Source organism: Zootoca vivipara, chromosome Z1 (genome assembly GCF_965207765.1).
Source record: "Zootoca vivipara chromosome Z1, rZooViv2.hap1.1, whole genome shotgun sequence".
Classification (NCBI taxonomy): Eukaryota; Metazoa; Chordata; class Lepidosauria; order Squamata; family Lacertidae; genus Zootoca; species Zootoca vivipara.
In genome coordinates, this window is record NC_142583.1 from 39410749 (window position 1) to 39426429 (window position 15681).

A 15681-nucleotide genomic window follows, 5' to 3' on the forward strand; every position below is an offset into this window, starting at 1 on the left:
TTCTTTACAGGAATGCCAACATGAAGGGTTTGAAGAATTAGCAAATGATGCATTCTGAAAAAGCCAAGGTAAAAGGCTAGATTCAGTTGTCCACAACCTCTTCCCAAATCCACTTCAGATGTCAGAGAGGAGGCTCAACTAAGCTAGTCTATGTGGAAGTGGGGAGACAGGGCTTTTTTAGCATAGAGGATCAAGCCACTCAGCCCCTACATGCAGTCTGAAGTGGTACAACCCAGACACAGATTTACTGCAGTTTGTTTGAGCCAGTGTAGTGGTCAGAAAGTCCGACTAGGACCTAGCAGACCAGGGGTTCAAATCCACACTCTACCATGAAGCTCAATGGGTGATCTTGGGCCAGTCACTGCTGCTGACTCTAGCTTATAGCTCACGAAGTGGTGAGGATAACATGAGGACAGGGAGAACCACGTTCACCACCTCAAGCTCCTTGTGGGAAAGATGGGACACAAATGTAATAGTGAATGAAAATAAATTTTGCACAACTTGATTCAGACTGGGTTATATCTCTCTTTTTTGCTATATTTCCACACCTAATGCCCAATTCATTTTCTCTGTGGCCACACACTGTTGGGGGTCATCAGGATAAGCGAGCTACGTCTTGGGAAATACGGGCAGAGCCTATCACTGGAACCACTGACATTATATCGGATCCCTCCCAGTACCAATAATGGTACTAACTGCAAAAACACAACATGGAAAAAAAACCTAAATAATTATTCCTTACTTGAGGGCTTGAGATTACTCCAACTAGAAGCCCACCTAAATAAAATGGCAGTCAGTAGCCTCCAGGAGGGGGACTAGGCTCGTTTTGCGAGGGAGTTTTAGAGATAGGGTACAACAACTATGGATATAGGGATGACCAATGGATATTTTCATTTAGTTACTACATTTATGTCCTAGCTTTCCATCCAAGGTGGTGTACATGGTTCTCAACCACACCCATTTTTCTGCACAACAAGCTTATGAGGATTGGGACATTAAGCTGAGAGTGTGTGTCTAGTCCAAAGTCACTCAAGGAGCCTCATGTTTAAACAGGCATTAGAATTTGGCTCTCCTAGGCCTGGTCCAGCACACTAACCACGACATCACACAGGCTCATAGAATTGCATCCTGGTTCATCTAAACACCAACAAGCCAACACTGCCCCCCAGATTGAGATGGGAGATATCCCAGCATACATAAACATTACCCACTGGCACCTTAAAAACAAGCAGACAAATTTGCTAGTCCCAACAGGACAAAGTTGACCTGCTATTCACAATAGATGCTGCTGGAGTTTCTCCCCAGTGTTTTCAGCATCCGTTTAATGGATCTCAATGCCACCTATACACTGGATGCTTTGCTAGCAATTAATGTTGCTTCTTAATGGGCAGAACAACATCACAGTTCTGCTTCAACATGAGAAAAAAATGGGTCGGAATTCTTTAATGCAAATCCAGGCAATTTTTCCTCCTGTAAGGAAATTCTTCAGTATAGCAAAGCTTCCAGGGCTTAGGAGTTATGAGTGCTGTGTCAGATCATTTTGGGAAGAGAAAAAACCTGAAAAACACAACGGACCAGATGTCTGCCTAATAGCTTCAAAGTATTCTTCCTCCCACTTCTTAAAACACTGCACTGAAACCACATGTAACAAGTGCAACTTCATACTTACAATCTTCAACCCAGATGGAAACCGGGATTTTTTCTAACACGTACATGGATTCACTAACAGGGTGTGAAGGTGCAATTTTTCTAGATACACATGGAAGTGTGCTTTACAGAATTAAATAAAAAATATTTCCAATGGCAATCAGACTTCCTCTCCCCTTTCTCCCAAGAGAGACCTTTGAATAATCGCCAACCCAGACAAGCTCCACACATACATTGTTACCAAGATACAATTACATTTACTGTATCCAAGTCTATTGGCCACAGGCTTTAATCAGGTCTTTGTACAGAGCGCACATGATCAACCTTATATTTGAAAAAAAGAATGTTGGCATCGAAGATACGCCTCCTCCGAAAAACAACTGAGCCTTAGAATATATAACCTCCAGTAACTTTCATCTGAGAAACACCACCTTTTGTTCTAAAGTGGCCTTCAGACTAACAACACAGAGCTTACGCAAAATATGTAGCTATGGAGTTCACAAATCAAAGGAGAGAGAGAGAAACTGAGCCATGCGAGAATCCACCAAGAGCTGGGTCTTGCTTCTTATCCCAGAACTGTACACCAGTTTAAAACAGGGGTGGCTAACCTTCAATGGCTGGAGGAGCATCCTAGGCAATTCTCCAGCATTGGATGTAGCCACCACAAGCACACCCACCTACACTCCTGTGGACACCAAATGCCAATATACAGGCTCATGGAGACACACACACACACACAGGCATAAAGGGTTCCCGCCCCCTTCCCACCAATCAAATTGCTCACTGGCAGTGTAAGAAACTCAGATATATAAGCCAATCACCAAATGGCACATTAAACCCAGGTTTTGGTCGCCACAACAGACTGACTAGTCACCATCAAACCCTCTCCCCCCACAGGGATTGTTGTTTTGGTGCTGTTGTTGTTATTTCCATTTATATACTGCTTTATATTTTAAAGGGGGGGGGGAGCTCAAAGTGGTTTACAACACATTAAAACATTGAATAAAACAATCCAGAACAGCGACAAGACATCTCCACAGATCGGCCAGTTGACTGGCATGGGGACGTGCGCCACTGCAGAAAATGCTGCTGTACACCAGTAAGAGGGTGGAGATGTTGGTCGCCAAACTTGGCAGCGAAACATCTTCCGTTGGTCGCAACTGGATCCACGCCAGTCTCAAAATGAGTCTGGTGCCTGGGGAATTTTGAACATTCCTCACTGGATGAGACAGAAGGGAATATTTGCATCTCCATTGTGACAGGGGGCAATATTTTGACCTCTCCACCCACCACAGTACCATGAGATTATAATTGCCCCCTCTTCACTGATCAGGTGATGATCGCTGGTGAACCACATCTTTCTATACAGCATTAGCATATATTGGGAAGTTGCTTTAGTCCTACTTCAGCACATCACATTAAATTCTTCTATAAAATTGAAAGCCCACACATTCTATATTCTGGGAAGTCTGGCATGTACATACAGCTCCCTATCAGGCTCTGACCATGTTCCGGTGGAGTACTAAACCACTAACTACGACTAAGCAAATTAGCTGAGGCACACAGTTTGAGATCTCCTTCTTCAATCCTTTCTTTTGCGAGTGGGGAAACAAACCACTGAGCAACTGGTTCAGCACTGTGCCTGAACCAGTGTGCTGTGTTTCTCTCCATGACCTGGAGCTAAGATTCAGGTTTGTTATTGGCTTCCTGTTTGTGGGTTGTTTTGCTCCTCCAAGTTATGAGCATTGGTTCATATGCAACACTAGGCCAAGGTTCCCCCATGCCTTCCCCTTGTGCGTAGGCCAGCCATCCCCAAACTTCAGCCCTCCAGATGTTTTGGACTACAATTCCCATCTTCCCCAACCACTGGTCCTGTTAGCTAGGGACCATGGGAGTTGTAGGCCAAAAATCTGGAGGGCTGCAGTTTGGGGGTGCCTGGCGTAGGCTCTTTTCCTTAACCATAGTTAATGGGTTAGCGGATGCCCAAATGCAGCCTTTGCTTTAGTCAGGATGGAAGCTTAGCAAATAAGCATCAAAAGGAACCAAACCTGTTGGCAGCACAGTCAAGAAGCTACAATTACATGTGATGTACAAATCTATAGGCAACGTCTTAAAGTCTGGGTAGACAAGTCTATTAAGCAGCTCCTCTGACCATGGAAGCATAGCAAGAAGGGCTATTTTATAGTGGCAGGAATTGTTGGATAAGAGGAGCCACCTGGGTTATGTCTCATCATATTTAGAAGCTGAAAAAAGGGTTTTATGGCTGTATATATTTACGGTAGCTAGAATGTCCATGGCCGTTATCCCTGTAGTTCAAACTTAACAGCACCTCTTATATACCGGCAACACTAGTTTCTCACGAAAGGCTAGCAAGTAACTTTAGTATGAACTATAACAATTATCACTGCAAGATATGCACAGATATTGCAAACTGATACATCAAGCTACATATTCAGAGGCAGAGTGTTAAGTCACACCTCCATGTGGGTGTGGAATTAAATTTTCCTTTAGCTACACAGCCAGAAAACACTCACTAGTGTAAAAAAGAATTTTATCAGAGATGCCAAATATCAAGATCCTTAGTCATCTTGAAATAAGATAGATTTCGCTTGTCAATAAAAAATAAAACTTCCTGATTTACTGCCTTAGCAAGACTAACACTATATACTTCATTTATGAATCGCTCCCATGAAACATCCTGAAGTGATTTGCAACATATAATACAATATACATTCGCTAGACGAATTTTTCGTTATAAGAAAAGACCCGTGGAACGAATTAAATTCATCTAGCGAGGCACCACTGTACAACGCTTATAACACCTTTGCCAACAAAGGGGGGGGGAGACTTCAGATGTAGCATGTTGTTGTAAATTTGGGGTGGGGAACCGTCCTAAATGCAAGAAATAAATGAATGTCAGAATTTAGGATAGGAGGGGAAAATGCAAGCTACAGAAGTGCACCAAAAACACAGGGGATCCCTGAAGCCGCTTATGCAAACCAGCCTTGCCAGGCTGGTTGAATGCAAGCCTTTATGAAACAAGGGCCAGGCACCTACACATCAAAGAAGGTTCTCAGGTCTGTGCAAAACAGGGTTGGCAAGGTGATGGGGATGGGTGTGAGGTGACAGTAAAATGTGCTGTTTTGAGAAGGCTTGGGTTTTTGGTGAGAGGTGTGCTGGGAAGAAGTAGGAGACAGGCCAGACCTCCATGAGCTGCTGGCCAGGCCAAAACTATATTGGTTGATGCCTGAAGAAGCTGCAACTCAAAGACCGGGAACCATGACTGCTTTGGACTCAAGCTTGCTGAAGCTATGAGAGGAGCAATGAGAGACTCTCTTGGGGGTATAATGTTCTGCACCCGCTCAATTGCAGACTTCCAGAGGCAAATACGTGTTCATAAACCATATTTCACGGAGACACTAGCCTCCACTGTGCCTTGATCTTCCCAATGGAAACATAACCCTGGGTAAGTGCCTGAAATCCCTGGAATCTCACACATCTTGTGAGGATTGGGGTGGCATGAAACAATATATACCATATATACTTATTTTTTAAGGAAAAAATATTTTTTTTGAAAAAAAATATGACTATACACACTGAATCATCGTCACCATCGATTTATGGTCTACAAACCAGAAATGAGATCCAAAATAAAACCATACAAAACACCATCATATTAAGTACAGAGAAAATACAAAGCAGGTTAGAACATAAATGCTATCTGCTCAACTATGAATATATAAAAGGCAACAAATGCCCCAATAAAGACCAGATCAACAAACTTACTTTGGAAGAGCAAGGCCAGAGCAAAAAACAACAACAAGTTAGCTCCAACTGAACCCACTCCTTATCACTTCACAGGTAATGAGTGATGTGAATGGTTCTTTCTCTCCCTGTTCCAAGATTGCTTTTAATTATTACTATCTGCACAACAATCTCAGCTTTCACAAATTATTTAATAACTGTTCCTTAGTTCAAAATCACTTTTTCCTCCACCCTCCACCCACCTTGCTTCCCGTAAACAAGGTCAACACTCTTGACTGCAGCATGAAGTGATGCCTTGCATGTGTGAATGGCCAGTACAGATCCAACACAACAGACTGAACTTGAATTTCACCTCCAACCACACGCCTTTCAGCAGGGTTAGTTGACACACTCAGCTGCCAATCAAATATAGATGGATCAAGCAGTATACCTATATGGGTGTGAGAACCAGACCCTGTTTCTGCATGAGCAACAACTGACAGGGAAGCCTGCAACATCTGTTCACGAATAGAGACATCACCTAGTCCACCTTGGAATAAACAGCATAGAGATGGAACATTTCCTGCAAGATCCATTGCCCAAACATGACTAGACAGTTCCGCAAAAAGGGCTGAAAAGCTGCTAGCACACAACAGCATTGCTATTCCCATGTCAAGGAATCTGCCCTCTCAGCAAACAAGAAACAGTTTCATGCATCTTAAAATGTCAGATCTACTGTAGCCTATTAAAATATTTACACAGGAGAAACGGTAGGGTGCTATAAAAAGAAAAACATTTTCTTGTCTCTAGTCTCCCCCCCACCCCCACCCCGTAATTTACAATCTAAACATTTCTATCCCAAGGGCAAAGCTTCTTTCCAATGAACTGCATGCAGCCAGAAGTAAGGGCGGGGGAAAGTGTGCCTCTCAAATATCAAGTGTTAGGGAACAAGTTGCAAAAACCTGGCATCAAAAATTACGTTTAGAAACGGGTAGAAATCAGATCACCACCATGAATGCGTGCAAACTTTCTTTCCCTCCCTACCCCAAAAATAATCATAACAAAAACTCAAAATGTACACCTATTTACACACATGGAGGTGTATAAAAGGACAGATAAACAACAAACAACCAATGGCTATGAAGAGCCAAAGCCAACGACCTGCATATCCAAGGCTAAGGTCATGCCAGCCCATAATTATTGCCATAAGAACTGAAAGGATGGCCTACTTCCATATGAAACCTGCATAGGCATTAAGAAAATCACAGGAGCCTTTTCCTACATAGGATAAGAGGTCCTTTTCAGTGTTTGTGGTGCAGCATTTTTGGAATGACAACCCCATAAATCATCACCTGGTGCCTTTTTTGTTGAAACTCGGGTCCCAAATTCATATCTTTTTGTTTGTCTGTATTTCAAGTGGTACATATTAGCACTATCGTTTAAACATCTGGATATACAATCAGAGAAGGCAAATTTAGGTTGCTGAATAGGATGTTGAAATCCAGGTGAAATTTTCAGAAATGTTACCTGTTCTGCACGCAAGGCCAACAAGGAATCAATGGACAAGTAGCAGTGGCACCAGGAGGAAGGATTTAAATTTTTGTTGGGGCACATGATGGCATAAGCCAGACCAGAACAAGACACGAACTTCAGACTATTGGTGTTCAATGTCTAAAAGGTTGCAGCACAATTTTTAAACAATCTCTGGGTATGACCAGATCTAAGTACATGGATAACAATGACAGCAACTCCAAAAAGCTCAAAAAATTAAGAGGAACAAACTTCACAGAATCACTGTGAGTAGAAATACTAGACCCAACAAGTAGTGGGGACATAGTGGCCTGTTTTGCAAACCATGCTAAGTCAAACCATGGCTTAGTATGATTGTACAAGCTCCCCCACAAAAGAGATTTCAGCTACTTTCCTCCTCCCTGGTCATTCTGCTGCTGCAGAATGGCTCGGTGTCTTATATGAACCTGGGCTCATGGTTTAGCTCCTCTGGCAAGCCACAAAGCTGTAACTCATAGGATAATTTTTGGTTACAGGTCATGGTTAGTCCAGAGAGAGCTAAGTGACAACCCTAGGTTCAGACAGAATGCTAAGCCAAACCATGGCTTAGCTCAGCACAGCAGCAGAACAACTAGTGAGATGAACAAAACAGTTGCAATCTCCTCTCCCAGAGCCAAGTATTGATGCTAAGCCATCACTCTTATGACCAAAACATTGAAGGTGATCTTGAAATGGAGAAAAATCAAGGGCACAGCCAAAGGAAGAAACTATTCTAATGTGAGACGTTATCTATATTTACAATGACCGGATACATACACATCAGGTTGCAACAAGGAGGTGAAATTTCTAGAAACAACAAATGATTGTCCCTTATAACCATTAGCCGAGAAGCTGGCTCAAACTTGGACTTAATTCTGAACAAAGCCCATAATCTGGTGAAAGATGTAAGAGTTACTGAACCACTGGGGAGCAGTGACCACAATGCTATCCAATTCAACATATATGTAAATGGAAAGTTGCCTAGAAAGTCCCAGTGCAGTCATATTTAATTTCAAAATAATTGAAGTATTAGCTAGAAAGAAGTTGGAAGCAAGTCTGTTAAATGGGTCAAATCTCCCCAAGATGCTTTGAGGTTATTTAAAAACCAGAACAGAAGCCTAGATAGGGCAGATAAGAAAAGTATGAAACAAGTCACCAGTTAGCAAGCAGAGTCAAGGAAGACAGAAAGAGCAAGAAAGTTTCCTCCAAAATGTTACAGCCTTGCCCAGCTGAGGAAAATTTAAAGAAGCAGCAATTCTGGCAAAAGGAAATCTATGCTGGCAAGCAAAAACAAAAACAGCAGGAGCTCCTTGCTACAAACATCAAAATGGCCAAAAAACTTTTCTTTAAATATATCTGAAGCAGGAAACCAGCTAACTATGGAGGTGGCTGTCTATGAATTGCAGTCGTATTTAAGATGCCATCCAAGCGGTTAGCTGTGAAAGGGGTACTGAAGAAACTTGGGAAGAATGCAGAGGCAGAATGAATTCTTTAAACCAGTATTCTGTGTGGAAGATGTTGGACAGATACTTGTGGCTGAACCGCTTTCCCAACCCCCAAGAGGGCAGCTGAAGTACGGTAGTAAGAGGCAACAGGAACTAACAAGCTACAGCTGCAATCCCATCTTCACTAGCCTGGGAGTAAGTCCCACTGAATTTAATTAAACTTACTTCTGAGTAGGTATGTATAAAACTACACGGTAAAAAAACACAGAAATATGTAACAACACTGAGATTAGACCTATTACCAGATGCTTGGTAGGTAGGCAATGTAGCGCCAATTTAACAGGGGACAGCTGTACAAAATTACAAGCCCATTGCCCCAAATGTGTTCCTCATAAACTAGTGAATATTTCTATTAAAGTTAGAATTACTGAACATGTGGAAGAACAAGTCTCACTGAAGGAGAATCAGTATGCTTCCTGCAAAGGGAAATCCTATTTGAGTAACCATTTTTGCAAGGGAAGGGATTGAACAACATTGCCAGCAGCCAGGCTGGCACAAGCATGGGGAATCTGTGGCTCTTCTGGTGGTGTTGGGCTCCAACTCCCATCAGTCCCAGCCTCAAACTGGCCAGTGGTGACGGATGATGGAAGTTGTAGTACTTGGAGGTTACCAAATTGGGGAAGACTAGCTTGCACACCTGCTCCCAACCTGGCTCAATACTGATTCTGATCTTGACACCCTCTGCCAGCTGCACTTCGCTTCTGCCTCTGCCCCTTCTGATCTCCATACGCCTTCTCAATAAATCAATTAGAAGTAGAATCGACATAGGCAATGCGCAACACATAATTGAACTGATGGCATCTGCTGTCAAAATATGTGTTGATGGCAGCTGGCTTACATGGCTTTAAAACAAATGGCTTTAGACAAATACATGGCAGCTAAAACTGCCAATAGCTATTATCCTTAAAAGGAACCTCTCCATGTTAAAGAGACAGCAAGCCTCTGGTAAAAGTTGCTGGAGGAAAGACATCACTTCACATCCTATTTGTGGGCTTCGCAGAATCATCCAGTTGTCCAGTGTCAGAAGCAAGATGCTGGTTGACCACTGTGAGAATAAGGATGCTGAACTAGATGGGCCCTTGGCCTGACCCACCAGATTCTCTTTTGCTGGGATAAAGTAACTATCTCAGGAAAGTCTAGTGGAGTTTCTGTACAATGTTGACTGCGTGCTTGGGAGTCCCTTTAGTTTTTAATGTTGTCCTCCCTCCCCAATATTTTTGGTACTCCGTAATTCATAGTAGTTGCAAATTTGACAGATCTGCAAATGCAAAACAAGAAAACCTGGCATCATAAAAGGAAAACCCAGATCGCACATATCTAAGATCTTTTTCTGATAGAATGGGGCATGAAAGGAGGAGGAGGATACAGGAGGAAAGAGCTTTCTGCTGCTCCAGTTTTTCAAAAGATATACTACTGCTCATCCACTTGAGTAAGTTTACATGAGAGATGGTACAGCAACACATCTTTTGAATCTGTTTTGAATCACTTCAGTCATTCCAGTAAATTTATTCTAAGTGGCACCACACCATTTAGATCCCCAAGAGCACTGTGGAAAAATGAAACCCTGGGAGAACCCAGTGACATTTAGCCTGATCAAACTTACTCAAGAAAAGGTGTGGCAACTTGCTTTCTGAAATTTTCAAGCAACAGTTTCCTTTAATGTTGATTGGGCAGAGCAACAGTCTTAGGCTAAACACAACCACAATAATACTTATCCCAAATCCAGCTCGCAAAGCCCTCCAACTTTAGACCTTAAGCTAAGTCACAGGAGAAAAACAATGCATCAGAACTTGTAAGCTAAGCAAAACAGGAGTCCATACAACCAGTTAAAGGGCGGGTTTGAAGGGAAGATAAAAGCTTGCTTGCAGTCGTGAACGCCAAGTAGGGGATTTTACTGGATCACAAAACATGTGAGGCAATAAAGTTTCACACCAGTCAGGAAAGGAAATGTGAAGTGAAAGTCTGCCATACAGCATTTCTAGAAGCAACCCTGAAGCACAAATATGCCTGCAGTAGGCACTAGGAATACTGCATGAGAAATTCTTATTTATCAGCCTGGCCTCTCCTGCTTTTGCCTGAACATAGTTGCTTCAGCCCTCTCCCCAATATGAAGCCAATTAACAAATATCTGCCAGAAAAATGGATGGAAATTCCACATATGAGTCCCACTTATTAAGTTAAGTATGATCATCCAGTTTATCTCTCAGTACAAATGCCTCAGTGGGGTTGACAGAGGAGAAAAGTAATACACATTGAACCAAAGCACGTGTGACAAGACTATAAATAAAGGAGTTAATGATTACCCCAATTTATTGTACTAATTGCTCCTAGGAGCCCGCCTCAGAAGAAACAACAACTGGATCTCTTCTAACAAAAACAATCCATACACCCATTCACCACACCCAAATGGAATACTTCTCTGCCTATAGACACAGGTTTTATTAACTTCCTTACCACCCCCATATCATAAAGTGGTAGGCTCTTTCTTCTTGATATGATACTTCACAATCTACTTCCCAGAGGCCAGAGATGGAGAACACTTAGAATATGGATGACAAATCACTAATGAGGAGATGGAAAGAAGACTTCAGAACTGAGGGGTAAAACCTTTACTAGTTCTAGTAAAGAGGCACTTGAGGAATTCAGTCTTTGGACATTCCAAAATAGACTGGGTTGATCTGCATCTTCCAAACTAATACGGAAATTGGAACATAGTTATCCACTAGCTTTCACAATTCCTGAATGTTCCAATGCAGTTCTTAGTTCAAAAAACAAGATAACCGATATTGACAGCACAATCCAATTAAGTTCAAATGGGGCTTACTCTCAAAGTATAGGATTCGAGCCTTAACCATTTTTAAAAGATATCTTACATTTCAAAATTCATTTTAGACAAAAAATATATACTCAGAAATGTGTGTTTAAATACATATTTCTATTCAAACTGTTGAATAGAAATACATATTTCTATTCAAACTAAGCAGATTAACATGGGGTGAACACAAAGCAAAAGAGATGCAGACTGGAAATAGACTTATTCACCCATCCTAGCTTATAGTATAATATTTGAATGATTGATTTGTGTATTTTTATAACATCTTTCTGTTGAAACACCCTAAGAAGAGGCTTGCAATTGAAAGGAAAATAGGAAAAGTATTTAATATACTGCAGCAGCAAGACTAAATGGATGATATCCTACTGAGTTGAACTCAGAGTAGACCTATTAATATTAATGGACAAATCAGTCATGCCCTTTGACCTCAATGGGTCTGCTCCAAGCATGACTTAGTGAGCTATTGCCCTATAAATTTGATCCAAAGACTTTCTTCCTTCCTTCCTCCAAATGAAGAGGCCTTCTCCATTAGAGGAAGGTAACTTTTGAACCTAACCCAACGCTTCACCTAACAACAAGTCTGACACTATGGTTGTATTCCCTCATTTTTTTGCCTGCATGCTTAAATGTCAACCATAGAGAAGTGATTCACCAGCCTAGTTGCTTCATATACTGTTCCTCCAAAGATTTATTATTTTGAACTGCTATTCCACAGAGACAAGCTCATGTGGGCTTTTCCACATGTCAATAGTTCAGGTCATGGCCAAAGCGTTCTCTATGCAGAAGCCCAATTTCATCTCATCCCAAGATTCTACTCAGGTACTGTTTTGTAAAATGGAACTTGCTCAAACCACTTATCCCTTTACCACTTCAATCTCAGATTTGCTTAAAGGATCAAGGTGTTTAACAGAGCTTGAAGCAAGACTACGGGGCTCTCCCTTCCAAGGATAAATAACTACCGGGTATGTGATAACCACCACTGCAAGACAACATTCTGTTTAACCAGAGGTGACAACATGCAAAGAAAGAGTTAAAGGTTAATAATGATATTTATGTATTTCTAATGTTAGGATGTCTACTCATATAAACTACTTGAATGCCTCCATTAGTGAGACATTTCCTCTGTAACAGAAAATGATGAATTAACTACTTCAACAAGCCAAACTCCGCTAAGCATTTAGAGCCCACCTACCACTTTAAACAGTAGTGGCTTCCCCAAAAGAATCCTGGGAACTGCAGTTTCCTAGGATGCTGCGAGTTTAGGAGACACTGGGATGCGGGTGGCACTGTGGGTTAAACCACAGAGCCTAGGGCTTGCCGATCAGAAGGTCGGCGGTTCGAATCCCATTGCTCAGTCCCAGCTCCTGCCAACCTAGCAGTTCGAAAACATGTCAAAGTACAAGTAGATAAATAGGTACCGCTACAGCAGGAAGGTAAACGGTGTTTCCGTGCGCTGCTCTGGTTCGCCAGAAGCGGCTTTGTCATGCTGGCCACATGACCTAGAGACTGTACGCCGGCTCCCTCGGCCAATAACGCAAGATGAGCGCCGCAACCCAAGAGTCGGTCACGACTGGACCTAATGGTCAGGGGTCCCTTTACGTTTACCTTTATTCCCCTCAGAGAGCTAGAATGGTGTAACAATCAAAATCTCTCTCTCTAGGGGAATTGCAGGTCTGTGGGGAGATAGGGGGCTGCTAACAACTCTCAGCACCCTTAACAAACTAGAGCGCCCATAATTCTTTGGGGGGAAACCATGACTGTTAACAGTGGTTTCATAGCGCTTTAAATGTCTAGTGCAGATGGGGCCTTAGGGCTAGACAACTCTTATAAGGTGAAAATGGTTGGTTTTGTTTTCTAAGGACAGTCTCTCTTTTTGTTGTACTAACTAGAGTACTTAGTGTTTTGTTTCTGTTTTGTTTAGAGACCAGAATCCAATGGTGTAGTTTGAGAAATTTTATGCCTGAAGGTATGAGAGAGAATGGGCAGTCTCATTAGCACCCCTAGGAGTGAAAGGATTAAATGTAAAACTTGAGGAGGTAAAGGTTTGGTATTAAAACCAAACGCTTCCAGGAGTATTTGGTCTTCCTATCAGAATCTGAATGGCACTAGGGATAGCACAGTTCTGCCAATTAGTTACATCTCACTGCAACTAAAATACATAATCTATAGAGGCACCACATATTAGGAGACGGCTGCAAAATCATCAATGATATATGTAAGAATCTGTCATGGGCAGATTTTATGTATACATGACTGCACAGCTCAGATATACTAGATCTGTGAGCATTTCAAATGGACTAATACATCTGGGAAGGAGAATGAGAGAAGAATCTGGGTTTTTAAAAAATCACTTGGTTTCTAAGCATCTATGGTACCACCTCCACCCCAAAATCACTCTGTTACTCTGATACTCTGGCTTCTCCATTGGTGTCCTTTGAGTGGCAATGTCTGCTGCACATTCAAATCATACATAAACACACAAGCTTAGATAAGTTGTGTTATATGCACACTACACTAGGAACCCATATGGCTATAGGTTCACATGTAGATCCAACAACACACATAAATGCATGATTATGCACATGCGACAATCTGTTCACAGCCTGCATGTTATTTATTACACGGGTGTCCTTTCAATGGGGGGGGGGACCCAGTGCCTTAGATTTGTATTTTATGCTGCAAATCGGATTCGACAGACATCATATACAAGGATAACCAATGGAAGTTCGAAGAACAAAATTATCACCCGATTCCAAAAGGATCACCCGTCTTCCACCACCCCCTTTTTTCTTTTTAAGACAACCGTTCCAGGAAAAAACAAAACAAAACTTTGCGTCCTCTGGACTCAACTTCGCCCGCTCCCCCACCGCCATCCCCGGCAAAGGGCAATGATAAAGAAGAAGGTGGTAAAAGTTGTGTCTGCTCAGGGCCTTTCGCAAAACGCTGAGAAACCAGAACTGCGCACTTGGCAGTTTTGAAAAGTACTTGGGAGGCTGACGGGCTCCGCGGCTGCCCCGAGCACCTTCGTGGGCAAGCCGAGCAGCCCCGCTCGCAAGGGAAGCCTTCAGCGCAGCTCAGGTTGGGTGGGACGCTCCCGGGACCGAGAGAGGCTGAGGCGCAGGAGGAGGAGGAAAGGGAGAGCTGAAGAAAGGACTGAGGGCGAAAACACACACACAGGAAGGAAGGAGGAACGGAGAGCGGCGGCGGTGGCGGCGGCGGCTGCAAGCCGAGGGACGCCCCTGCCAGCGCAAGCCGCAAGCCGCGGCAAAAAAAAAAAAAAAGGCACTTACGTAGCGTTTCAACTTCTTCTCCGGCGGCGACTTTCGGAGCCAGCCCGAGCAGACCACTTCGCCGCCGCTCATGGCTGCTGCGCACCGGGCGGAGGGAAGGGAGACTCTTCCTTGGGCAGCTGCGGCGCGCCTGGGCCGAGAGGAGGCAGCCCAGAGAAAGAGAGAGAGGCGCGCACACAACAGGAGCACCGCGCCTGCCTGCCTGCCTGCTTGCTTGCTCCGGCCTCCTCCGGCAACTCTGGGGGAAGGGAAAGAGGAGGGGAAAGAGGAGGAGGGAGGGAGGAGGAGACGGCCGGGAAAGAGCAGGAGAGGGAGAGAGGGAGGGACGGGCCGAGAGAGGTTGTGTATTTGTGTGTATCCAAAGGCTCATACAGGCAGAGAGCCGACGTCGGGCCGGAGGGACGGAGGCGCTCCTTCTCCTCCTCCCAGCCGAGGGGTAGGGAAAAGACACAGAGCGGCCACCGTAACTTTCAACTGCTTCGGCTGGCAGCTACTGGGCAAGCCTGGACGCTGCTACAGCCCGCGCTTTGTCCCTTCCTGGTACAGCGGGGAGGAGGAACCCGGCCGGTTAGTCCCGTCCCCGCTTTAAGTGCTGCCTCGACGGGCCTCGATGCAGCTGCAACGCTGAGCCAGTTCAGGGGACGCCCCTCTGGAATCCTGAGGGCGGCGGAATTCTGCGCTCAGAACGTCGGAACTGTTAAAAACCGGGGGAGGCGGGGACGCAGTTCCGTGTGTCCACCGCGGGCGAGGGGGGCGCTGCCCCAGAGGGGCTCCCCTGCCCCTGTTCAGCAAGCGGGAGGTCCAGTTTGTAACAGCTCGATCCTAACATATGGCTACCTGGAAGTAAGCCTGTTGAATTCAGCGGGGCTTACTCCGAGGTAACGGGGGTTAGGATTGCAGCCCGAGTGCCCTGCCTTTGGAGTCCGCTCTGCTGTGACGCTCTCCCCCCCAAAAAAAACCTTTCTCCCTTCTTCTTCCCCCAACGTTGGCCTCTATAGGTCTTCTGCGTGCTTTCCGTCCAAAGCAGAGGAAGCGAGTGTTTTCCCCACTCTCTGAAAGTCGGCCAGAGGTTTCTCCCTCTCCTTTCGCTAACGAATAAGGGAGGGAGGGGACT

At 44.0% G+C, this 15681-nt stretch overlaps 1 protein-coding gene across 3 annotated transcripts in view; it reads right to left on the reverse strand.

The window, feature by feature from the left end:
* Positions 1–15143, reverse strand: part of GAB1 (GRB2 associated binding protein 1) — an 89840-nt gene extending 74697 nt beyond the window's left edge. The window contains exon 1 of one of the 3 annotated variants that reach the window (XM_035111610.3): positions 14568–15143. In XM_035111610.3, coding sequence (XP_034967501.1) covers positions 14568–14639 — 72 coding nt within the window. In that variant the 5' untranslated portion in view covers positions 14640–15143. The remainder of the gene's footprint in view (positions 1–14567) is intronic. The other 2 variants (XM_035111612.3, XM_088660290.1) reach the window with 2 other exon arrangements.
* Positions 15144–15681: the final 538 nt, after the last annotated feature.